The sequence below is a fragment of the Lycorma delicatula genome, chromosome 10, assembly GCF_047948215.1.
Source record: "Lycorma delicatula isolate Av1 chromosome 10, ASM4794821v1, whole genome shotgun sequence".
Taxonomy (NCBI): Eukaryota; Metazoa; Arthropoda; class Insecta; order Hemiptera; family Fulgoridae; genus Lycorma; species Lycorma delicatula.
Window position 1 is genome coordinate 87,883,587 of NC_134464.1, and position 27,166 is coordinate 87,910,752.

Consider the following 27,166-nt stretch of genomic DNA (forward strand, 5'->3'; position numbering starts at 1 on the left):
CCTTTACTAAAAGGGTTCCTTTTAACGATAAAAAAACAAAACGAAAAACAAAAAAAAGGTAACAGGTCCGTTTAACAATCAATTATCTTTTATAACAATTCCCACTGACATACAATTAACCAATGATTGTACTACGAGAAGAGTTACCGGACCAACGCAAGGAATGCGTGATCAGATCGAAAGGGCTCGTTCGATCGTTTTCACGCTTCGAGTCGGGTCCGGTCCGGCAGGTAAAGAAGATAACAGTATAAACACGCCTGGGAAGAACAGTTAAGAATCAGTTCGTTCTAGCGTGCCGTTACGACGTCAGTTCTGCGAGGGAAGTCTGCTGCGTCAGTCTGCGGGATGTGAGTTCTGCGAGAGCATTCTGCAAGGAGGACAGCGAAGGAGCGAATTTCCAGTGTAAATAAAGTTCAATACGATTAAGGTGACACCACGAGTAATTCCAGTAACAAGAAATACTATCGGTGTGTTACTGTAAGACTATAAATGAAAGAGATAATGTACTAATTTTCATTCGTAAACTGTTGGGGTCGTTTTATTTGTGAATAGCAAAGCTATTTACAGGGAAGGAACTTTATACTTGTCTTATCTATTGTACTATTGTTATTTTCATACAAGACTAGCTCTTTTGTCAGTGGGACTGAATTCTGGTTTTCATTATTTATTTATCTAAATCGTGACGATTACTTTAAATTCGGTTTTGTATGTAATCTCTGCTTATTGAAATTTATGATTATTTGTTTATTAATATTTTTCATTAATTATTTTATTATTATTACTATTGTTAATTTTTCTTGTTTTACTTATGTTTTTAAATCGATAAACTGTAATTATATAAACATTATAATTGTCAATCTCTCAATATCCTGATCGAGCCGCGAACAGTATCTTAAGAACAATTTGAAATAAATATATAACAAGCCTTTAATTAATTTTAAATATAAGGAATCCATTATTCTTCCCGGATAAAAAGGTGTACAAACAAGAATATCAGAATTTTAAAGCTATTTAATATCTCCTAACTTGACTTACAGTAATGAATCGCAAATAAAATGAAACGGTAATTGTAACGGTTTTTCCCAACAGTTTTGTATTCCCAACAATGCGAGCAGCTTTCTTCTCGCGGCAGAAATTCATCCGATTGGAGAGTTCATCCCGTACATTAAAGAGGCACGTCTGGAATAATGGAAGTGACAACTGTTTCAATACTGTGCCTCAAATCAGGCAGATCGGTAGGTATATACAATATACAAGATCCTTTATAAAATCATTCAGGAAAAAAAGCACATGGGATCAGATCGGATGACTAGAAGTCACCGCATAAAACCAGTAGAGCGTTTGGGGGGAAACGTCAACCAATCCTGTATATTTTTTTTCTTGGAGCACAACGAAGTGTCGTTATCAATGCCCGCACACGATATTTATATAGCACGTAAATAAGTGTTAAAGATTATCAATTAAAAACTAAAAACCCCAAAGCGAAATAAAACCACAATGAAATATTACATCAATAATGTACATTAAAACAAAAAAATTACGACGTGTTAAACGGCAAATGATATAAACTGCTGAAACATACTGCTGAATACTCAAATATATGAATATTAACGGGCGGCCGTGAGAAATCGTAAAAGATTAGGTAACTTTGTTTCATTGTTCCCAATGTACTTCGCATGTCGGTACCTAATTAAACTTGAGACACACTTGCCGCATAAAAGATACTATCCACAAGAATGTTGTGCGCAGTTAGTTGAAGTCGCAGCAAGCATAAATGGGTGCATCTGTTTTACTCATCAGATATCCATGAGCGAGTCTAGTGTGCCCTATTAGCAAACTGCAAATAACAACCTCCTCTTGAGTTATTCCTGCACAAGAAGCTACACGGTGGACACATTATTTTTAAATGGACGAATTTTATCGTTAATGGTAGCATTCCATTCCGTTTGCCGCTCACCATGAACCATCCCCTTGAGAAAACAGACAAGATCGTTCGAAACAATGCGATTAGCGAAAGAAGGCTGGACAGAGTTATACCGGTGAGCCAGTGAGGAAGCGCACTATCTTTTGTCAAATAAAATCCTCTCGTTCATTTTGAAGCTGAGGAAAGAGCTGTGTGCGCAGCATACCCAAATAAGCAACCCTTTGCTTCAGTGAAAGAGAACGGCCCGTATACTTCCCGTCGGGATATCGCATAGAAAAAAAATAATTTTAGGTAATCCCTTTCGCGTAAAGAGTTCATGGTGATTTTCTGAACCTCAGATCCGCACATTATGAGTGTTAACTTTTCCATTAAAATGAACTGTCGACTCGTCATTAAACACGATACGATCAAAAACTTCGTCTTCTTCATGCTGCAAAATCTCGATTACGAAGTCGGCACGCAGAGCATACTTGATAGGCTTCAAAGCCTGTAACAGTTGTAAACGGTATGTTGCGTATGAAAGTATTCTCTCAAAACATCCAGACTGTCATCACCGACACTGCTAGTTCGCGGTTAATCCTAATACTTTTTTAGGACTACGCAGGAAAGATTTCTGACACGTTCAACATTTTTTTCAAACATCCTCGGTCGTACCCTACTTTTTCCTTTACACTATCATGGAAGAATGTTATTATCAGTGGGATGATCACAATTATTCTTGAAAGATGTCCATAAAATATTAATATTTACTTTATTGTCGAATGAGACATTTTTTCGGATTTTAGGATATTTCGGAATTTTTTTTGCAGATTCGTGCTATTTTTGCATTCAAAACGTTTTCTTAAAATTCTTCTTTTCCTCTTTTACATTTCTTCATGAAATTACTTCTATCTTCTCTTTTACTTTCTCGGCGAATGTAACTACAACAGCTACATTAAAGCGGAAATGATGATGGTTATCATGTCAGAAGTGGGGTACCGAGTTTTTTTGCAAAATTTTATTTTTTAAGGTCCAACAAGATCATCTAGATAAAATAATATACGTATGTTTGTCGCACTCATATATGTATTGTCGCCGCTATGGTGGGAGAAGTGCGCGATCATCTGCGCAGTGGGAGTGATGCTTGTATCCGCTGTGCGCCCCTCTCACATCGTTGCTACCGTTATCGCCCGCCGATATTAAGTTAGGCATATATGTGGTAACTATATATATATATATATATGTATCTTATGATTGAAACCTATTTTCTTCAAATTTGGGTCAAATATTTCTATAAATGGGGAACTGATAATATTAATTTTTTTCAAAACTCATTAAAGAGATAGGAGAGGTCGCGAAAAAACTAATATTGATTTTCTTCAGAGGCATTCTAGAGAAAACTATTAAAGCAAATATGTTAACTATGATGCATATATAATTATTGAAAAAAGATTTTTCCAAAAAATCAACCATTAATAACCTCTTAAAATTTAAATATATATATATTTTTGGTTTTTCTCTTTCTTCCTTTGATTTAAATGTAATTAATCATTTTTTTAAAGTTTATACTAATATATAGAACAATGAAACAATGTCTACATCTTTTCAATTATATTTTGAATCTAAAAAAATAAAAAAAAATTAATTTTCTTTCTCTTATTTAGTCTTTATTGAAAGGGGCGTCAGACTTAGAGATAACTTTATTTATGCAAATTTGTTTAGCTTAATCTATGTTTATGAATATTTTTAGAAAAAAAATTTAATTTATTCTCCAATTAACAAAAAAAATAAATATTTTGTTTGGCTCATAACACTTTTAATTTTTATTATTAATACCCCGGAAAGTGTATTGTCAAAATGACAATACACTTTGTCAGCGTTTTATTTTATTTATTTGGTGATCAAGTATAAATTAATACGTCATATTTCCGGCTTCCGTGGCACGAGTGTAGCGTCTCGGCCTTTCATCCGGAGGTCTCGGGTTCGAATCCCGGTCTGGCATGTCATTTTCACACGCTACAGAAATCGTCCTTCATCTCATCCTCTGAAGTAATACCAACAGTGGTCCATCATATTAGTGACAGTGACGTATTAATTTATACTTCGCACAATGATTATGTAACATAAATACGACCCGCGTCCTCATGTAGATTTAACTTGCCAGTAAGAGCCTGATTCCATAAATATCCAGAATAGCATTAAATTTTTTTTTCTTGTCTTCAGTCATTTGACTGGTTTGATGCAGCTCTCCAAGATTCCCTCTAGTGCTAGTCGTTTCATTTCAGTATACCCTCTACATCCTACATCCCTAACAATTTGTTTTACATATTACAAACGTGGCCTGCCTACACAATTTTCCCTTCTACCTGTCCTTCCAATATTAAAGCGACTATTCCAGGATGCCTGGATGTGTGCGAATGTAACAAATAAATAAAATTAGAATTCAATAGAATAATAATTTATAAAGGTAGTGATTGTTAAGTACACGAGTATGTTTTAAATACACGTTCGATGAAATAGTAGGTATATAAAAATATACATTTTTATTTTTTTTTAACTTATACTTATTAATTAACCTTCTCCCATCAGAATGATCCGAGCTTGATTAGCGCTCCACGAAAATATGTTGGTATCTGATTGCTTTCCTTCATAGTCTACCCTCTTGTGAAACAAATTTCAAAAAATTACAGTATATTAAAGAGATTTAACAGATTCTGACAAAAAAATAACGTTACGATTGGATATTTTTTATGCCTGTAACAATAAAAAAATTGAAACTACAAAAATTACGATAATTTAATTGGAGAATTTTTTTGCGCATTTCTACCGCGTTTTTTATTAGCGAAATTTTTTTTTTGCTTTTTGTTTATGAAACATAGTTTGCTAATTTTAAAAATAATACTTATAATCAAATTTTTTTTGTCTTCAGTCATTTGACTGGTTTGATGCAGCTTTCCAAGATTCCCTATCTAGTGCTAGTCGTTTCATTTCAGTATACCCTCTACATGCTACATCCCTAACAATTTGTTTTACATATTCCAAACGCGGCCTGCCTACACAATTTTTCCCTTCTACCTGTCCTTCCAATATTAAAGCGACTATTCCAGGATGCCTTAGTCTGTGGCCTATAAGTCTGTCTCTTCTTTTAACTATATTTTTCCAAATTCTTCTTTCTTCATCTATTTGCAGCAATACCTTTTCATTTGTCACTTTATCCACCCGTCTGATTTTTAACATTCTCCTATAGCACCACATTTCAAAAGCTTCTAATCTTTTCTTCTCAGATACTCCGATTGTCCAATTTTCATTTAAGCTTCTAACATTCCACGCTCCGACTCGTAGAATGTTATTTTTAGCTTTAAATAAATCTTTTAAAATCATTATTTCGTTTAATAAAGTAATCATTTTTTTAAAAATTGTTTCGTAATAGATTTTTATATTTTTTTTATTATATACGTGGTATATTGCGTAGTTTTATGGAAAAATTATTTGGTTTTATTTATTCATCAATTTATTTATTTATAAATTCACTGGGGTGGTATAGCGCTAAAAATCGTCATCGCAAATCGTCTGTTTATCAGGTGATTTTTAAAGTCCAATGTTCTGAGATTCAAATCCTACTAAAGAGAAGTTATTTTTATAAGGATTTGAATACTAGTCAGAGGATACTGGTATAATTTGGTAGTCGCGGTTCAAAAATTTAATCACACTCAGTAATGTTCGGCTGCGCCTGTACAAAACTTCACCTCTTTTACATGTCTTACATATCACCCTCATTTTATTGGTCCGTGGAGTTGCTTATTGTTCATATATTGGACAGATTAAAACGTATATATTAAAAAAGTACGAAATAAAAATTTTACATAGGTTATTTTTAATAGTTTAAGCGCTTGGAAGTAAAGAAAACAATATCAATGGTAACATTCTGAATGCGTATTACGTGTTGCAAATAACGTGATACGAACTTTGAAAAAACAAATTAATGCGATCAGTGTCTCATATATAGAAATATTTGAGCCAAATTTGAAGAAGATAGGTTCGGTCAATCCTGAAGTATAAGGCCAAAAGTAATGAGACACTTATACGTACTCAGATACATATATGATATGTTTGTCTAGATGAACTAGTTGTACCCTAAAACTTTGCAAAGACTTACAAAACCCTAACGATTTGGAAAAAACCCGATATCCCTTTTTTATATAACCAAAATACTTTTCCCTCTAATATAGCTATTCTACCTGTATTTGCTGGGAAAGTAAAAGGCGAAAAAAGAAAAAAATAAGTAGGTTATCCGTAAATAATAAAATTCCTTCCTGATGTCTCTTCATTTACTTTCACATTACATCATATTAGCTTTTTCTTGCAAATTCTCAGAATCACCGATTTGAATTTTTTCACAGATTAGTTTATGTAAAGAAACTATAAAAAAGTGAATTCATTATATTTTCTTTTTGACACAATTAAAAGAAATGTTCGAAAAAACTATAAAGTTAAATCTATTAATCAGGATAAGTAGAGATAGAAATTATTTAATGCACTGTTTCATAATTTTATACCCGGTGATAATGTTTTTAATTTAAAATGTTCAGCATTTTAAAAAAATTAGGGGTCAAATACAGAGATAGAAGAACAATTGCTAACATGTACAGGAACCAAACAGCAACAGTAACAATTGAAGAACATAAGAAAGAAGCCGTAATAAGAAAGGGAGTCCGACAAGGATGTTCCCTAACTCCGTTACTTTTTAATCTTTACATGGAACTAGCAGTTAATGATGTTAAAGAACAATTTAGATTCGGAGTAACAGTACAAGGTGAAAAGATAAAGATGCTACGATTTGCTGATGATATAGTAATTCTAGCCGAGAGTAAAAAGGATTTAGAAGAAAAAATGAACGGCATAGATGAAGTCCTACGCAAGAACTATCGCGTGAAAATAAACAAGAACAAAACAAAAGTAATAAAATGTAGTAGAAATAACAAAGATGGACCGCTGAATGTGAAAATAGGAGGAGAAAAGATTATGGAGGTAGAAGAATTTTGTTATTTGGGAGGTAGAATTACTAAAGATGGACGAAGCAGGAGCGATATAAAATGCCGAATAGCACAAGCTAAACGAGCCTTCAGTAAGAAATATAATTTGTTTAATCAAAAATTAATTTAAATGTCAGGAAAAGATTTTTGAAAGTGTATGTTTGGAGTGTCGCTTTATATGGAAGTGAAACTTGGACAATCGGAGTATCTGAGAAGAAAAGATTAGAAGCTTTTGAAATGCGGTGCTATAGGAGAATGTTAAAAATCAGACGGGTGGATAAAGTGACAAATGAAGAGGTATTGCGGCAAATAGATGAAGAAAGAAGCGTTTGGAAAAATATAGTTAAAAGAAGAGACAGACTTATAGGCCACATATTAAGGCATCCTGGAATAGTCGCTTTAATATTGGAAGGACAGGTAGAAGGAAAAAATTGTGTAGGCAGGCCACGTTTGGAATATGTAAAACAAATTGTTAGGGATGTAGGATGTAGAGGATATACTGAAATGAAACGACTAGCACTAGATAGGGAATCTTGGAGAGCTGCATCAAACCAGTCAAATGACTGAAGACAAAAAAAAAAAAAAAAAATACCCGGTGATACAAAATTTTTCAGTTACTTCTGATTGCCCTATTTTTTTTGACTGTTTTTAAAAATTACATTCAAATAAAAGATGCAGGTGATGTATGTTAGTAAAAGAGCATAATATACTAAGAAAATATAAATTCGTAAAAATAATATGGCTATAGTTAATTATAATTTTAAAATCCGATTAGAGTAAGATTTATGCGAAAAATTAAAAGTATTAAACTGATGGTCTGGTGTCGGTTATGATTGTGAAGGTCGTGGTAGTACGTTAAATAAAATAATAAGTCAGATGTTATCGTTAAATAGATCTGACGATACCCTAGAGCAGCTCATTCACCTCAAATCTCGACTAACTTACAGATCTAATATATATACAGTCGCTTTAGGCGCCTAACGTCCTCGCTGTTATCCAGGAGGTTAACCGCGAGCCAGTTCACATGTTTATTCAGCCTTATTTGACCGCAATTCGACTAAAACTTATTTTTCTAAATAAATTCATAAAACACGTCTCGCTTAAGATAAAATATCAATTAAATTGAAATATTTTGTATTTAAATAAAATTTAAGTCGCTCATCTTGTTAGCTCCTGCAAGCAAATTGATCTTCTCATCCGGTTCTATTTTGAATATGTATTAATATAATTTTTATCGCGATATGTTAATATTTGTAAAACTATTTAATTCTATTCTTTTTATATTATCTTGAAGTAATAAATTATAACTTTATTATATATTTATTTTGTTATAAAATTACGCGGGTAGATTTCGTCGGACTGAATTTAATCTTCCACTTGTGCAACCACGAACTGATTTCGTCCAACCCCGACTGAGGCTTCTCCGAGGCTAAAATCCGATCATTGTCAACCGCTAAAATCGCCGTATTATCTACGTACAATGCGGTTACAACAGATTGTGTACAAGGAAGGTGAGGGGTGTACACTAGGAATAAAAATAAAACCTGTTCCAATACCCAGCCCTGCGGAATTCTCATAGAAGTTAGATAGATCTTGATTATACGTAACCGGCGAGAAGCGACCATCTAAGTAACTTCGCAGAATCAAATAATAAGGTTGAGGACGGCAAGATTTCAGATTCAATAGCAGGCCTGGTATCCAAAACTTATCGAAGGTCTGTTGCACATATAAAAACCTCGCAGAGCAGTACGTCTTTCAATAAATTTACCCGTATTTCCTTTACGACTAAGAAAGGAGACTGCCTCCAGTCTACTTGGACAACATTGAAATTCATCATACAACTAATATGAGATATCTTGGCGTATACCTAGATTTATGATGCGGGGAAGTCATGTACTAGAGAAGAAGACACAAGTCGACCGGAAATTCAAACGTATGTATTGGCTAACGGGTAGGGGTTCTAAGTTACTTCTCTCTAACAAGTTCTTTCTACACAAGATCTTCTGGAAACCGATATGGACGTAGGAGATTCAACTCTGGGGAATGACTGATGACAGCAGTATTAAAGCGATCTAAAAGTCACAGAAACAAGATGTTAAGGAACGTGATCCAACCGCCTACGGGATTGGGATCCCGTATGTTCGGGATCGGATTGGTCGTTTCAGATCTAAATACATTGGTAGGCTAAACAGATATGTAAATTTCCTTGATTTTAACCTGCTAGACAACAGTGATGAAATTATACGATTGAAAAGGGTTCATGTGCTAGACGTTAGTAACGGTCTTTGAAGATAGGCTATTTTCATGTTTTTCTTTCTTTTTCTCCAGTACTTTTTCTTGTTACTATTTTTTTAACGGTTTTTGTTTACTATTGTTTTAACTCTGTTACCGTTTATAAAAATTTTATTTGTTCGTTTATCTACCTCTATTTATTTTCTATTTGATAAAAGACATCGCGTGTGAACTGAATTCGTTGGTCACATGTGGTCCATAAATGGACGGGTTATAGAACCCAGTATTGATAACTATGTTAAAACCCAGTGCTTTTGACAGAAGTGTTTATTGAATCTTACTTGTTACTGTAAGTATGTTTATGAACGTGGACGTTTATGTCATTATAATCTTTTACTGTTTATTTTCGTGGGGGTCATCACTGGATGGCCCTCTCTCATGGAACATTTTTAATATATTATTTACTTATGGTTTCGTCAGAAGAAACCGACTAAATTTTTGTTTTATAGCAAAAAAATTATAAAATTAAAGATTGCTATTTTGTAAACGCTAATTTTTGTTGAAACTTTTGCAAGAATTGTTGCCTTAAATGTAATGGGCTTAAGAATTTGTAAATTTGTATCGCGTATTTTCTTGCAAGTCGTTTATACTTTATATAATTAAAAATAGATTTTAAAATTAATAGTATTTTTATAAATAACAAAACCTTTTATGTAAAATTTGAAAAATAATAATTTTATTAATAGTGAATAATTCAGATTTGCGTTTTATAAGAAAAAATATCGATATTCGCTATTTTGTGTGGATGACATGTTAATCGTAATAAGTCTGTCATTTTAAATAATTTACGAGTTGTAGTTGAAAGATGATAGAAAGTAAAAAAAGTGGAATAGATTTTGAAGTAGCTGAACATAATAGTAGCTGAAGTAATAGCACGTACGGATAGAGCAGGATACGAGACGTAGGTTATTGACGTTCTGATACAATAAATTTTAACTTAATATAAAAAAGCAAAGGAATTTTATTATGTCAGTTTCTTTTGCATGCCATGCATATAGTTTTCCTTAATTATTTATATAAAAAATACTACAATTTTTGACAAATTGTTTTTCGTTTAATGTTGAAAAATAAATTTTCATAAATATTAGATTGCATATTCTTTTTAAATTTATATTTGTACTCTTATTTCTCCATTTAATTATATTTGTTATCAACAGCGTCCCTGAATGAATTCAGAGAATATTTTACACATATTATAGAGAAGGTGATAAAATAAGATTATAATGATCGGTAGTTCCAAACATAATGCATAATTTTTGTTTATTTTAATTGTTACTAAATATTGTTGTCTTCTGATAGTATCATCTATGGATGGAATGGAGTGGCCTGGCGTGGAAGCAAGTTATTAAAAATATCGTCCGACAGCCTTTAAGTATATATATATTAGAGTGGTCCAAATAGGGCAAAATTTTTGTCGAAAAACGTGCTCCCCCTGATTTAAAAGTACTCTCAAAAACAAAATTTTTGACGCGTTGATGAACCCTTTCCGTTCGAAAAAAGTCATCCCCCACTCCACTTGAATTTTAAAGGGGATTTAACATGGGTTTTAGGTTATTTTCAAGTCGTTACGATATAGCGCTTGCATGTTTCATCACAAAACTTCAAAAATAACTTATATAAGGGTTTTTGGGGTCGGAGAAAACGAATTTGAAGTCAAAAACTTATTTTGACACATTGTAACTGTCAAAATCGCTGTCAATCAATTGACAACTAGCGTTCTTATGAAAGAAAATCAATGTTTGACATTACAGACAACGTTAATAAGTGTTTTTGGTGTCGGAGAACACGAATTTGAAGTCAGAAACTTATTTTGACACATCACAACTGTCAAAATTGCTGTCAATCAATTGACAACTAGCGTTTTTATAAAAAAAAATCAATGCTCAACATTACAAAAATTGTCAATAAGGGTTTTTGGGGTCGGAGAACACGAATTTGAAGTAAAAAAACTCATTTTGGCACATTGTAACTATCAAAATCTCTGTGAATCAATTGACAACTAGCGTTTTTTTTATAAAAATCATAGGTAGACATTACAAATAACGTTAATAAGAGTTTTCGAGGTCGGAGAACACGAATTTTAAGTTAAAAATTATTTTGACAAGTTAAAACTGTCAAACTCGCTGCCAATTAATTGACAACTAGCTTTTTTATGTAGAAAAATCAATGTTAGACATTACAAATAACGTTAATAAGGATTTTCGAGGTCGGAGAACACGAATTTGAAGTGAAAAAATTGTTTTGACACATTAAAACTGTTGAAGTCGTTGTCAATTAAAAAAAAATCTGAAGGATAGATTCAAAAAGATCAACTCTCATTTTATTTAAAAAAATTTATATTCATGTATATAATTATTCAAATTATGTTGTTAAAATTTTATGATTTCTATTTCTATTATTATATTAATTACATACGTAATGTAATTATATACATTTGTGTGTTTTTTGCGATGATCATTTACAATTTGTAGTATATATTGCAATTGACTTTCATCTCTAGTGAATTTACATCTAAATTCTTTCACCAACTTAACCATTCTTTCTGAGCAGTCATTGACGACCTTTAGATTTTTAACAATTCAAAGCAGCCAAATAATCTTCGTTTTCGCTCCACTTACATGGATCAATTTCTAGAAAGCTAGTCGCAAGTTCGAATCGTTTAAAAAAATTCAAGGACTCCGTGTTGACAAAAAAGTTGATTTCTTTGTTTAACAATTCGTTAACATTTTTAGTTTCGTAGCGTTTCGTGTGAGCAGGTTCGTTATCATAATCACAATCATCATCTGTCGCAGATAATAAATTTTCGTAAGTTTCACCCGAAATTGTTAGTTTTTCAACCATTTTCAGTTTTAATTCAATTGAGATGTCTTCATCAAAAAGAGCTAGCGTAGCTAGCCAAAATGAGTTTTTTTACTTCAAATTCGTGTTCTCCGACACCAAAAACCCTAATTAGCGTTGTTTGTAATGTCTAACATTGATTTTCCTTCATAAGAACGCTAGTTATCAATTGATTGACAGCGATTTTGACAGTTACAATGTGTCAAAATAAGTTTTTGACTTCAAATTCGTGTTCTCCGACACCAAAAAACCTTATATACGTTATTTTTGAAGTTTTGTGATGAAACATGCAAGCGCTATATCGTAACGACTTGAAAATAACCTAAAACCCATGTTAAATCCCCTTTAAAATTCAAGTCGAGTGGGGGATGACTTTTTTCGAACGGAAAGGGTTCATCAACGCGTCAAAAATTTTGTTTTTGAGAGTACTTTTAAATCAGGGGGTGCACGTTTTTCGACAAAAATTTTGCCCTATTTGGACCACTCTAATATATATATATATATATCTTTATAAAATAATATTCTTAACTTTCTTAAATAATAAAAAATAAATCTAACATCTAATGAAAAATACATAATATTACTTGTTAAGTATTTATAAATACTTACAGTTTTTTAAGATTACGAAGCGGTTGAAATACTGTATCGCCAATTATCTTTAATACATTATTATTTAATAGTAGAGTTGTTAAATTAGTCAATCCAACAAAAACACCGGTTTGAATTTGCTGTAAGTTATTTGAAAATAAAAATAACTTTTCAAGCGATCCACAATTTTCAAACATACCTTCTTGTAATTTTTGTAAATAATTTTGCCCAAGATGTAATTCTCTTAATGCTATAAGTCGTGAAAATTCTGGACCGCTAACCTAAAATAATTAACATTAAAAATAATTATTAAAAAGCTTATTCATTCTATTATTAATAATAAAAAATTTGAAGTATGTTTTTGAAAACCAATTATATTTGTATGTTTTTCCGGTAAATTAGAGACAGTACATATAACGCTTTGTTTCTTAATTAAGAGAAGTACATTAATTCTGTTACTTTGCACTCTTTGTTCTAGTTTTCGACATCTGTAAGCATCTGAGATACAAGCAGCTCTAATCAGAGTAATGTTGCTTATTATACGTCAGTCCCTGAGGTATACGGAGGATTTCGCTTGTACAGATGCGTGCATCGCCTGCATTTAAGTAGACTTGATAAATCGGTATGTAATAGTTTATTTGATTTGGCAAAAAAGTTAACTAAAAAAACGTTTCACTTGTTTCCTTCTCTATTAAGAGCGGCACGGTTTTATTTAAAAATATTTTATTAAATACTTTCTTATTTTATGATTTATAATCTACTTAGGATTTAAAATACAAAATCATCTATGTATCAACCTGTGGAAGAAGCATGATGCGTTGGTCTGTTTGCTGTATATGCCGCGACGTTTTTATTTTGAATGAAGCACTTCTTGACAAAATGCAACAAAGTAGCAAACTGCATTTGTTTGCTTTATTTTTTTGGAGGGAAATTTCCTTTTTTGTGTTGTAAAATAATTAAGGAAATTTATTGCAATTCTTTTTTATTACTTTTTTTTTCATTGCTATTGCGATTAAAAAAAAAATTATTAAAGGTTTTCGTTGTTGTTAGAACGATAAATTCATGAACGTAAAAAATGACTTTTAGCAGTGATAAGTAGGATAAATTTTATTTTTTATATACGTTCTTTTGAACCTTTTTTATTTCAATAAATAAAAATAAATTATGTATCAACATATAAATATCGCTTTCTTATTTACTTGGTAATTGTAAAAAAATGGTTTTGATTACGTCCGATTAATCATTATGTGCTATTCTAATATATTCTATAAAAATAGGTGCGGCGGAGTGGTAGCGTCTCAGCCATTCGTTCGGAGATCCCGGTTTCAAATCCCGGTCAGACATGCCATCTTTCATATTACAAATTTCCATTTTCAAAGAGCAGTCTGATCGAAGCAGTCGATGCCCGTCATCTCAAAAAAAGAAAGATTTATGAATGAACCCTTTAAAGCAATAATTTAATTCTTGCGTCGGTAACATATTGTGGATGTTGTCGTTCAGTTATGTCTACCGTTGGCATTGTCGCGTTACTTCCAACAATCTATTAAAATTCCATTTTATGTGACGTAAGTATTTTAGTGTGCTTACAATAATTTCTTTTTGTTTGTTTGTAGTAGTTCTATCGGGTTATTTAATTGCTGAAAATTTCATTCTCTTTAATGTTTTTTTAAATCTTATTTAATGTCATTAGTTGACAATTGCTATTTTATTGTTACTCATAGAACTACTGTTTGATTTCAAATAATATATTTTTATGAAAATTATAAGGTAAAATACAACGGGTTAAAGCCTAAAAGATATAACAAAATTTACAGAATAAGTTTAAAAATGATTTATAAAAGTGATTATAAATATTAAAAATAGACCGACAGATATGTAAGATATATAATAAAATATATTTAAAAAAAAACAATTATAGATCTATAAAATAAGGAATAATAATTCAGAATATTAATTGCGGTAATTTATTATATTTTAACGAAATTAAATCTATAAATGGCTGAGTAGGTATCCCCTCCGCACTTCGTACAGAGATTCCGACTGCAAATCCCGGTCAGGCACGGCATCTTTTTATTTCATACACTACCAACTTCCAACCGGTTAACGACCGTAACTGTTGATGCCCGTTCTTTCGTAAATAAAAACTTTTAACTTTTTAAATATGTTTAATTATATTGAAAAAGTTAAAGTGTATAACTTAACGATTAAAATATAATTTTATTTATATATAGTTTTGAGTGCCCGTCGAAGAATGAAAATAATAGTAATTGAATAATTGAAAAACAAAAGAAAATGTAACTTCCATAAAATCTTAATATTAATGTTAAGATGTGGTATCAACTTGTAGTAGAGGGTATGCGATTTTCTACTTCACATCGAATAAAATAAAAATTTAATTTTTAAATACAAAATTATTGGAAAGGTAATAACTCAGGAGAATAATTTTTATAAATAGAAAATGCTAACTTATTGTCGGTTGATGTTATATTTTAATTAACTATTTTTTTAAACAAAATTTTATTTTAATTTAGTTAATTGTTCAAGCGAAAATTTTTACTTCTATATAATTCTTTAAGAATTTTAATTAATATTTAGTACGCATTTGCACTATCGTGAAGGATAGGAAAATGCTGATATTATAGATTAAGGTCTAGTGAAATACAAAATGTCGATAGCAAGATATTTAACATCGTTTCAATTCAATTTTAATGTTTAAAAATCGCTTGTTCACCATTAAATAAAATCGTATATTGAAGCCTATTATATCTATTTTTACATTTTAATTCCAAAAATTATTATTTTTTTCATAACCTTTTAATATTACCATAATTTTATTCATTTTTTATGGGACAAGTTTTGAGATCCGGATGTGAATATACGCTGTAAAAAGAGTTCTCCAACTACTTAAATTGTCCTAAAAAAAAATCAAAAAAAAATCTTTTTTCTGAAATTTGTGATTCATTAAAATTAACTTTGCGTTCCTAACATATTGGGAGGTAAATTAGTTATATTTATTTAAAATATTTTTTTAATTTTTAAATATTGTCGAAATTATACTACCATTCAATGATTTTGAAAACAAAATTTTTTCCTCCATTTTATTAGAAAAAACACGTTAAAATTATAAAAAAACTTGATGTTAAAAAGTAGTCTGATTTTAAAATATATATGTAATGAACGTTTTTAGTATTACTAAAAAAAAATCAAAAAGTAAAAAATGACACAAAAAGAGATGTACTGTGCACTATTTGTAATCAGAAAGTCTTTCGGACATGATGTAAAAAAAAAAACAAATATTCTTTACTTATATTGAATAAACAGGTGATTCACGAATAATGTAAAAAACTTTCAAAATATGTTCTACTGTTGAAAATAAAGAGAAAAGTTCATATAAACATAGGTTCGGAAACATATCGTTAGCAAGTGTCGGATGCCGGCCTCCGTGGCGCAAGTGGTAGCCTTTCATCCGAAGGTTTCGGGTTCGAATCCCGGTCAGGCATGGCATTTTTACACACGCTACAAATCATTCAGCTCATCCTCTGAAGAATGCCTTACGGTGGATCCGGAGGTTATCAAAAAAAAAATCGTGGTGAAAAATTTTGCCCTGATTTCTACGCCTTCTGTAAAATTAAATCATACCGTAATTCCTGGAACCCAAATTAAGGGATAAATTTTGTGGTTTTCTGTAAAAACCTAACCTGAAACATTGAAAAATACTTCTCAAAACTGTAATTTTGATAGTTTTCGGGAACTCCGGGATAAAAGATTTCCCAAGTCGAAAAAATATACTGTTTTCTGTTCATCGTATAGTAACTTTCTTAAATCGTTAATAAGCGCATAAACGCTTTAAAAAAATCTTACAGAAATTTAATTCTTTGCAAAATCCATTAAATAAAGTTTACAGAAACTAAACACAAAAAAATGTGCCAGATTTTTAACTTGGAATTAAAAATACAAAATTACAAAACACAATTTAATAAACGGCTGAAAATATCATTTAACACATTGGAAAAAACTCTCTGTCCGACAAACAATGTTTTTGGTGGCTTTCCATATTTCAACAGGGTTATTGAAAATCTGACACATGTTTTTATGTTTTTGTTTTGAATAAACTTTAAAATTGTAACAAATAAAAATTTTTTCTTGCCAAAGTAAAATTTTTTCTTAAGCGGTTCTGAATAAAATTGAATTGGTTTCTTCGCGATATCGCTCCACCCCCTCCCCCCGAACTAATTTTGAAAGAAATAACTAATTTGATTAACGTCCCATATATAGAATATTTGAGCTAAATATGAAGAAAATCGGTTCCATCAATTCTGAGATATAAGACCAAAACCAATGCGACAAACATACCTACAGAAGGATGCACATGTGTTTTTTGTCAGATGAACTAGTTGGATCCTAAAACATGAGGAGTTTAAAAAAAAACGATAGTTCATTTATGACAAAAAACAAGACAAGAGTTCCCTCTTTAATATTGCTATTAAAGCTACATTCATCGGGAAAGGAATAATTTAATTAACTTCTAGCTCACTAGAAATGCAAATAGGTTTTATTTTACAGACAATCCGAATTTAAAAAAAAAATTCAATTTCGTTTGGTTTAAACTTAACAAACGTCCTGTCAAGCTTTTTTTTTTTTTTTTTTTGTGTGTGTGTGTGTGTGTGTGTGTGTGTGTATGTAGATTTGGGTGTGGGTGTGGGTGTGCGCACGCGCGCGCGGGTTTATAAATATGATATATTTACACAGACATCCACTTAAATGAACAAAGTATATTTACATATATTATTTAATTTTGGAACAATTGAACACGCGTAAAATAAATAATTTATGTTGATTGTTGTACGAGACATTACTATTCAAATTTTATGGAAATTTGACGATGTGTAAGATATTTTGTCCTATACTTAACGACTAATATCTCTTGAGAGTCTTAATTTTTTTGAAAATTTCACTGCTTATCGTATTTGTTATTCCTGGTGTGTACGTTGCAATTTGTTAAACTAATGAACAATAAGCAACCCTTGCATTGCCCAATGGTGATAAGGATGTTATACATATGACGTGTAAATTAGGTGTAGTCTCGTACGTACAGACTCAGGTCGACCATTCCTGAGAGATGTGTTCCAACCCCAATTATCAAAGTACACCGATCTAGTATTCAATTCCATATAAAAGTAACTAACTTTTACTAGGATTTGAACCTCAGATTCTTAGGCTTTGAAAATCAACTTTAAATAAGTAATTTGCGGTGACGGTTTACCACTAAACCAACCTGGTTTATATTTTTAAAATCTCCTTATTACTCCAACCAATGATGAGGCTGCTCTCGTTTTAACCGGGGAAGGAGGAAGGCATTAGTTTTTTTTTTTTTTGATGACGGTAGTATTTCAGAAATTATAGTTAAATAGAACCGGCAAAATTTCCTAACCACGTGTTTTTTTTTTTTTAATTAGCTTTTATTGTTAGTGTAACATATATACGTTTTTTTATTTGCATAATTTTTTAAATATGTATGAAATAATTAGTTAGTAAGGTACGGATTTTCATCAGAACTATTACAGTGTACTAGTATTTAAGTTACTGCAATTCTCACGCGGTTTAATCTGACCAGATTTATTCCGTTGTGAGAATAAATAAATCGGTTAATTATTCTTTGAAGTTAAGTAAGCGTGTTTTGATTATTATTATTTTATATCTTATTCTATTTATTATTTTTTGATTCGGTAATAAAAAAGTAAAATTCTCTATCTAAAGAAAATTTGCTTTTTTACATTATATAAAAAAATATTAGAGACAACTTTACAAAAAGGATTCATTTATTTAAAATTAAGTGAAGTCGACGGCAAAGATGTTGTTCATTTTGTCAATTACATTTTGTCATAAGACATTTTATCGTGAAAGTACACCGATAACCTTCTTATTGAAGGTTCAAGGTTGTGCTTCTTTTCCATAGTTTTTTAAAATTAATTGTACACTTTATTTTTTAACGGGATATTTTTTGAGAATGTGTTCTATAAAATATTCGTTAAGAGTTACTTACTGATTTATAATCATATATAATAAAGATTTATTTCATAATAGTTAAACGTAGCTAAATTTTCATTTTTAAGGAAAAATGCTTTTGTAATAATTAACACCGTATTAGATATTTATATCCGTAATTAATTATAATAACGGTTTCATTTTTCATTATTATATAAATAAAGCTTCTGTTCATACGTATACGCGATTGTTTGTAAATGTAAACGGTTAAAATATTATTTACAAGAAAATTAAATTAAAATAGCTGGAATTATTATTCTCATTTAACCTTTGATAATCTTTTCTGCATATTTCTTGTTATCAGAGCTCTGTAGCTCTGAGTAATCTATATTACTATGTTTTACAGTAAAAATAGCTGATTACACTGATGTAGGACTACCGTCACGCGGCTAAAACCGCGTTGGTTACGTTCCGGGATAATCATTTTATCGTATTTATAAATTTATTTAAATACGAATATAATATTTTTTCATTTATTTAATACAATGATTCTAACTAAAGCGCACGCGTATACCGTATTTAATTTGCGCTGGTATAGCGGTATTACCGGCGACGGTCGGTACTAACTAATGTAAATAAATATACTAGTAATGAAAATAAAAAGTAATTGAATTGAAGAAGTAGAATATCCTACCCTACTAAAGGGCATTTGTATGTGGGTTTGTGTGTGTCCGTTCTTACCTTAACACCGGAATGTACTGATCAAGCGGAAAATGCCGATTCGTTAATACATATTTCGTGGAGGTTAAGTATATACTTGTTATATATATATATATATATATATCGATATATCGCATATATATCCGAAATACATATTAATAATATATATTTTTTTATTTATGTGATTGTTTTTTTTTTTTAAATAATGAAATATAACCCTAAAGTAGGGACCGTAATGTACCGATCACTAGCGGAAAATCACGTTTCGTTAGTATCAATTTCTAATTTAACTTTCGTTATATTAGTTTTCATGATTAAAAAAAAACAAAAAAAAACTACAAAATAGGTAATCAATTTTGGATACCTAATAATCGCATTTCGAGACGCCCCCTCCGTCAGGGCAACCCGCCCGGAAGGCCTAGTTACGGAGGGCGTGCCTATGGCACGCCTCTGCAGCTAGTATAAATTCTAAAAAAAAATGTTCACATATTGCTTTAACCCTGAATGTGTTGAAAACATTTTCATAGAACTCTGTTTCTTCAGCATACATTTTTATATTTAATGAACTTTTTTAATTGGCGGGATATACATTCATCATCTTAGTCGATGGTATTAAAACAAATATATATATATTTATTTCGGTGATTGAGTTATATATATATATATATATATCTACTTAGAAATATTTTTTTTGTGTATTGCTTTATTTACAATCAGTTTTTTGAAAAATGAAACTATAAGTAAATTGTATAGAGTAATAGTCAAGTGATACCTCTCAAGACAATAAAAAAATTTTAATTACACGTTTTAAAATTACTTTTATCAAAAAAAATCTTTTGAACAAGCGGAGTTCTTTTTTTTTTCTTTTTATAGGGTGAAAAACGTTTTCGCGTTACAGCGCTGGAAGCAGAGATCTGCGTAATAGTCAAACGAGATATAAAAGAGAATACGATTGATAATTAGTCGTTGAATTTAATTTTATTTCAATTAATGATGATAAATATCTCTACAATTTTAAAAGTAATTTATTTTTTTATGACTTTATTGTAATAAAAAAAGCCGACATTATATTGCATAAATTTCCGGCTACACCGATCAAGTTACGCGATTCACTTTTGATTCAATAATTTTAAGCTCCATTTGTGTCTTTTTAATAAAATAATCCCTTTTCATTGAAAAATAAACAGTAACCAGAATTATGAATTTTGGTTAAAATATGAACTAAATATATTCAATTAGCCAGCTTCAGTTATTTATTCAAGGACATAAAAAAAAAACTATAAATTTTAATGCTGATTAAAAAATTTTTTTTAAATTAAATAAAAACAAGTAACTAACTCTTGTTTGATTATATCTAATTTTTATAATATTAATTTTTGAAGCCAAGATGCTCAACAAAAATAAAATATATGAATTATAATTTATATATTATATATACCAACGGGCCATGCTGAATAAAAATATCCAAAATGTTTAGTAACAGTATATTACCATCATGATTTTGAAGAAAATATGTTTTCTACTTTTGGAAAATTTGGTGGCTCATACATTAGGGATTAAAGTATTCACTTTAATCGTATTAATAAAATTAAAATTGAATTTTAAAAAACTTTACGATTTTTTTTTTGAATCCGGGAGCTCCCCGTCAGGGGAAGGATATTAAGTTATTTTAATGACTTTATTGTTTAATATAATAGCTTTTGAGCTATAGATATTTGTAATATTGTGAAAAAAACTCGCTTTTCCATTTTTGGGATCCCATACTCAAGGGGAACCATTCAAGTAAAATTAATTTTTAAGAAAATAATCCCGAAGAGGTGATAATTAATTTTTAAAGAAAACTTTTTTCTTAAATTGTTTAAAAAGTACAGAGATACAGCTACAATTCTAAATAAAGAAAGTCGTAAGTCTTTAGGAAGGAGTGAATATTTTTGTTTAATTTTGTATTCAACAAATACTAATGAGTAAGGAATGTGAAAAAAAATCTTAATTTTTTTTCATTTTAAATGCAATGGGTAGTTTGCGAGGTGGATATAATTTAAAATAAATTTTAAAACAATTTTTAAAACTTAAAAATATATTTTTTTTACCACAGATCATCGGACAGAGATGTACAAAAACTTAAGTTAGTTTGAAAGTTTATTGATGTAGAAAATATAGATGAAAAAGCTCCAGTTAACTACTATTCTGAATCGATATATAGGTAAAAAAAGAAAAATATGTGAAGTAATTTTTGAGTGGGTGAATATTAAATAAAAATCTTTGGTAATTTGTGATTTTGATAAAAAAATAATGCGACTGTTGTAAAAAAAATGCTTTGTTAAAGTGCCCGAGTAAAGATTTGAAATTTTGGCCAAAATATCCCTACCCCTTTTCCAATTTTTGCAGAAATTTAATAAATTCTTTCTGCTTGAAGGTCTACCAAGTTTAAAGAAAATCGGTTAACGGGATCCAGAGTTATAAGATCAAATACAGGCCAACATACATACACACGCACAACAAAAATAGATTTCTTGGACTTGAGAACGTTGAAATAAATTCTTTGTTTTGCAGTTACAATTTATTTATACATACAATTTTTTGTTAAATGTCTCCTTTAGGTTCAAAAATAAAAAAAGGCCATTTTTAGATTTATTTTGACCGATCTATATACTTTTCCGTTATAGCTACAGCGGCATATATCTATATAGCTGAGAAAGTAAAAATCTGTTTTGTAGAAGTAATGATTTCTGTGAAGTATTCAACGTAGGCACAAAAAAGTAAAAATAAAAATCTTTCGCAAATTATTTATGAACTAACAGTTTTACTGTTCGATATTTAAAAGATACAATAAAAATCGTTCACTTAATTCATGAATAATTTATAAACTTTTGTATAGCAGTCGGAATCATTTTGAAGCTTGAACTACGACGCCGTACGGTGCCTGTTATCCAAACTGCAAACTTTCAGTTTAGTTTTCACGCACAGATTGCTTTCTTGTAAATATAACTTATTATATTATGTTACTGGATGGTATTATGGATTAGTTTTAAATATTTTATGATTTTATTGTTTATAATTTATAAATGATTAAGTATTTTGTCGTAAAAAGTAATGTTTGGTATACTTTTAAATGTAATAAAAATGTAGCCCTTTTCTCAAGAAGTAACGTATACGTCAAAATATATTGTACTGGATTTCGCGCAGCTCTCATGCGTTATATTCGCTCTTTCGGAATTGACAATCAAGGCAGGCCGAGTTTGAAGTTAGTGGCGGAACAATTTAAAAAGGCGGCACCGAGCAACACAGTTATGCTGTCTATTATTTCGAAATTTCGTCGAACTGGTAGTTTACTGTGTCAACGGAAGGGAAGGTCTGGTAGGCCAGTAATTGTCTACAAATGAGAATTGTGGACATATCCTAGATCAGGTTTTGGACTCGCCTAAACGAAGTCTTCGACGAACGTCCTTGAAAATAAAAATCAGAAAAACGTTGCTTCGACGATTGTTTAAAGATATAGATGGATTTCCGTACCGAATTCAGGTTGGACAACGTTTGGTGAACCAAGATATGGATACCAGGGTTGTGTAATTCGGATAATGTTTGGTATATTTAGGTAATGAAGCAAATGTTATGCTAAAAGCGTAGTAGAATGTTTCGAATTGCGACTGTCGTTGCCGTGGTACCAAGTATCAAGATAGGTTGCGCTGTCTGTACCTCTAACGATTATCAATTTACTGCGTTAATCTTTCAAAATAATTTACTTTTTCAAGTTCCTTACAACTTTTGGCATTTTTTTCTATCATTTAATGATATCGTGCTTGTTTCAGGTCCTACTTTTTTCATACCATGTCAGTTATAGAAGCATCTAACCAATTATAATTTTATAAACAGCTGACCAAAATAAAAAAGTTGATTTCTCTGGAAAAACCACTTCCTTCAGTTCCCTTTAAGTACTTCTTTGGAGATCTTACCATATTAACTAATTACTCCGCTTTTTCCGTTTAATTATCGTAGGGATCTGTGCGGTAATATACAGCTTCTTGAATGTATTTTCATTGCAAACGATATGTCTCCAAGTAATCTTAAGCGATCATCGATAGACTCGCATCTCAAAGGCTTCAGCTTTTAATAAAATCCGAATCTCAGTACTTTACAGCAACACAAAATATGTATTATTCTGTTCTGCAAGCTTAAATTTAAGTGAAATTAGTTGAAAAGATAATTTATTACAAATAACGGTTTCAAGAAATGCGCTTGATAAATAGGAAATGAATAGTTGAGAGATTTAGTTTATCGGTAACGAAGCTGTATTCTTGAATAACGGTTGGTAATCAATGAATGTTCGAATGTTTGAAGTTTTTATTTGTTAAAAATACTTTCCTGTAAGTTTTGGGTTATTAAGTACATTAAAGAGTCATCCCTGCCCTTTAATTTTGTTTCTGGGTGGGAATATATCTCTTTAATTGGTGTAAGGTTCATGCTGTCAATCGTTCTTTAGTTCAAGTTTAGTTTGAGAGATTTGAATAGTTTTGAAGTTTTTTTAAACTAAATCTATGCTTATTCTTGGGATTGTCTAGAATAGTTATCTTTATTTTTTCTAAAATTCCGGAAAAATACTTTCCAGTTATCAATTAAAAACTTTTTTAGTTTAATTTTTTTATATATTTTTTTTTATTTACATATATCTTATACGTAGTATTTCTACTGATCTTCATTGTTTAACAATCGAAATGGGCTTCTAGGGTTATATTTTAAGTAAAGTCTATTGTAAACAATTTTTAAAGCATAATCTTATTCCCTAATATATTCCAGTAACATTGTATATAAGTTTTATTTTTATTTCGTTTTTAAATTTAATAAACTTAGTTTAACTATATGACTAGGAAATATATATATATATATATATATATATAATATATAATATTCACTTACCGTTGAAATCCAGTTACCAGTCAATTCAAGATGAGTTAAGTGCATTAATGAATCAAAGAGTCCAGGTCTTAAAAATGTCAATTGGTTTCGTCGAAGCGATAGAAAATCCAAATATCTTAGATCACTGAACACACCTAAAAATAATAAATTAATTAATCTATGAATATGAGAATCTCTTCAATAAATAAAAAAAGGACGGTGCGTTGGTTTGTTTGGTGTATGTGGTCACATTTTTATTTTGAAAGAAGCGCACGAACTATTCGTTCGTTCGAGTGATTCGTACTTCTCGAAGGATTTATCTAAAATGATATTTGTGCTTTGGGGATGAAAAAGGAAAACATTGGGCTGTGTTAAAAATCATAACTTAAAAATATTGTATTATTGTAATGCGAAAGTTTGTTTAAGAGCATCACGCGAAAACCAGCCAACCGTTTCTTTTCAAATTTTTCGGATACTTTTGTGTAATTCCAGGGAAGGTTTTAAGCTACAGATCGAGGCCCTAAACACGTCAGAAGTGAATTTGTGAATTAAATTTATTCATTAAAGAAAAAACATTATTATTACTTCATTACTTCATTATTCCATTTCTGTCACCGTGGCAACAGAAATATAACGAAGGAAAATGATTAATTTTTTTTCTTTAAGGAATGGCTGTAAAATATTTAATATTCTAACGACCATGGGGATAACGAATGCGTCTGGGTGTAAGGGGCGAAGCCCCTGTCTAGATTAGTAGATAAATAATGTCAATTAAATAATTATTTAAAAATAAAAATAAATATTGTTAGCGGTATTTCAGTATTTTATCAGTATGATGGTAATATTAATATCGATAATTTATTTTATTAAAAGTAATACTATTTAGTATTAATCTTAATCCTTAATAAAGCAAAAAAAACATTACATTTTTAATGCTGAAGGTACTCTTACTAATTCTAAAGACATTATTTTTGGGGAAGTAAATAAATGATTTAAAATTTTATTAAATAAAACTTTTCTTTCCTTGTACAAGTACCATTAAAAAATTTAGTTATCTTGTTATGGCCTTCAGACATGAAAAATAAGCGTTTTTTCTAATGCTGATCACGTGGAAGATTATTTAAAAGTAAACAGAACTTTTCTTTTTATAAATTTTTCATGTTGTAAATCCACAAAATCCGTTTCTTTGGAATTGACACACGTGTGAGATAATATATATATTATATATATATATATATATATATATATATATATATATGTACACACGATAATCTTTCAGATTATCTTTGTACACTAACTATTTGATTTTTCATTACTGATATATGTAATCATGCTTTATAATAATTCTAACATTATAAATCATTAAATGACTGAATTGTATATAATTTGGATTTCTTGTATAATTTTATTAAGTTGGAATTCCAGGTAGCTGCGTGTCTTCTTCATTCACTGAAAATATGTATTTATTTATGTTATATCAAAGAATATATTGGTAATTGCAATCCACGACTACTAGTACTACTACTACTACTACTACTACTACTAATAATAATATATCTAACTGATATAAAAAATAATAATTGTATTTAAACAATCGAAGAATCGTAATTTAATGGTAATAAATTGTTCATAGTGTATCATGAAGTTCTCCCGTAACTTTCATAACCAATTCTCCTGGTGAAAATCATGGAAAAAAGTTCAGTATAAACATATATCTTAAAATGCTTCGTTTTCTAGTGAAAGATTTCGCTCGGATTTCAGCTCAAGGTGAAATATTTTCGTACTGAAATTTTTAGAACGTTGATTAAGGAGAAGAATTAGTAAATTCTTGTGTTTTTTGGACTGAAAAATCGAATAAAATAGGTTCTAGAAGAAGTTTTTGATAAATCTGGGATTAAAACTAAAATATTGAGATAAAAAAGTTTATCTTTAATGTTTGACGTGCAATAACTTTGTTAGATGGGTAATAAATACACAAAACGTTAAAAATAGATTTTTGCTACGTACGCAATGAGAATACATTGGCAGAAGTAAATCCTCACGAAACGGTGGAAGGTATTTTCAACACCGATTTTTTGTCTTATGTATGGTGCGACCCCTCAAAATCAGCTGTTGGGACCGTTAATAGTACCTGGCCGCTTAAATGCCGAGGTGTACTTGCACTTTCTTCAAGTAGAATTGCCGCAGCTGCTTCAATACGTTCCTCTAGCGCTGAGACACGAAGTATAACTTCCAGCACGATGGGGCGCTTCCCCGCTTCTCTTGTGCCGTTTCCACTCGCTTAATTCGTCATTTCCCTGAGAAATGTGTCGGTCGTGGATGTCCACATTCCAGGCCACCGAAATCGCCTGATCTAACACCTAAAATATTACAAAAACAGAAATACATTCTCGTGATCAATTAATGGATGCGGCTGAGCAACTTGAGCATAGCCTTGAAGTATTACAACGAGCCACAAAAAAAGTACAGAAGCTTGCCAAGAAATATGTTGAAATGGCGGGCTCATTTTTGAACATTTATTATAAACCGTTACGTACAGTGCATTTTGCACTAATGTACTGTTTCTAAATAAAATTCGAATTTCTCTAACTTTTCTTTGTTTTATTCAACTTCCGTATCTTACATCATTTTGTTCAAATTGAAATCGTCTATAAATTTTGTTTAAAATTTTTTTTGTGTTTTTTATCCATTTAATAAAATTTTTGTACGTCAACAATAAAACAAAACTGGCTTTTCTAATCTAGTTTATTGGTTTTCACCCCATATTTCTCAAAAACTACTGCAGATACAGTTTTGGGGGCTATTTTATTCAATTTTTCATATCAAAAACCAAATGAAGTTACTGATTTTGTTTCTTAATTATCGTTCTAAAAATTTCAGTACGATTTCATTTCACCTGGTTAGCTGAAATCTG

The 27,166-nt window shown here is 30.4% G+C and overlaps 1 protein-coding gene across 3 annotated transcripts in view; it reads right to left on the bottom strand.

The window, feature by feature from the left end:
* The window catches only part of LOC142331046 (uncharacterized), a 109,386-nt gene that overhangs the window by 26,363 nt on the left and 55,857 nt on the right, over positions 1-27,166 (bottom strand). For all 3 annotated transcript variants that reach the window (XM_075376677.1, XM_075376675.1, XM_075376676.1), the window contains 2 exons: positions 24,274-24,407; positions 12,676-12,935 (listed from right to left, as the gene is read on the bottom strand). In XM_075376677.1, the coding sequence (XP_075232792.1) occupies positions 12,676-12,935; positions 24,274-24,407 (394 nt within the window). The remainder of the gene's footprint in view (positions 1-12,675; positions 12,936-24,273; positions 24,408-27,166) is intronic.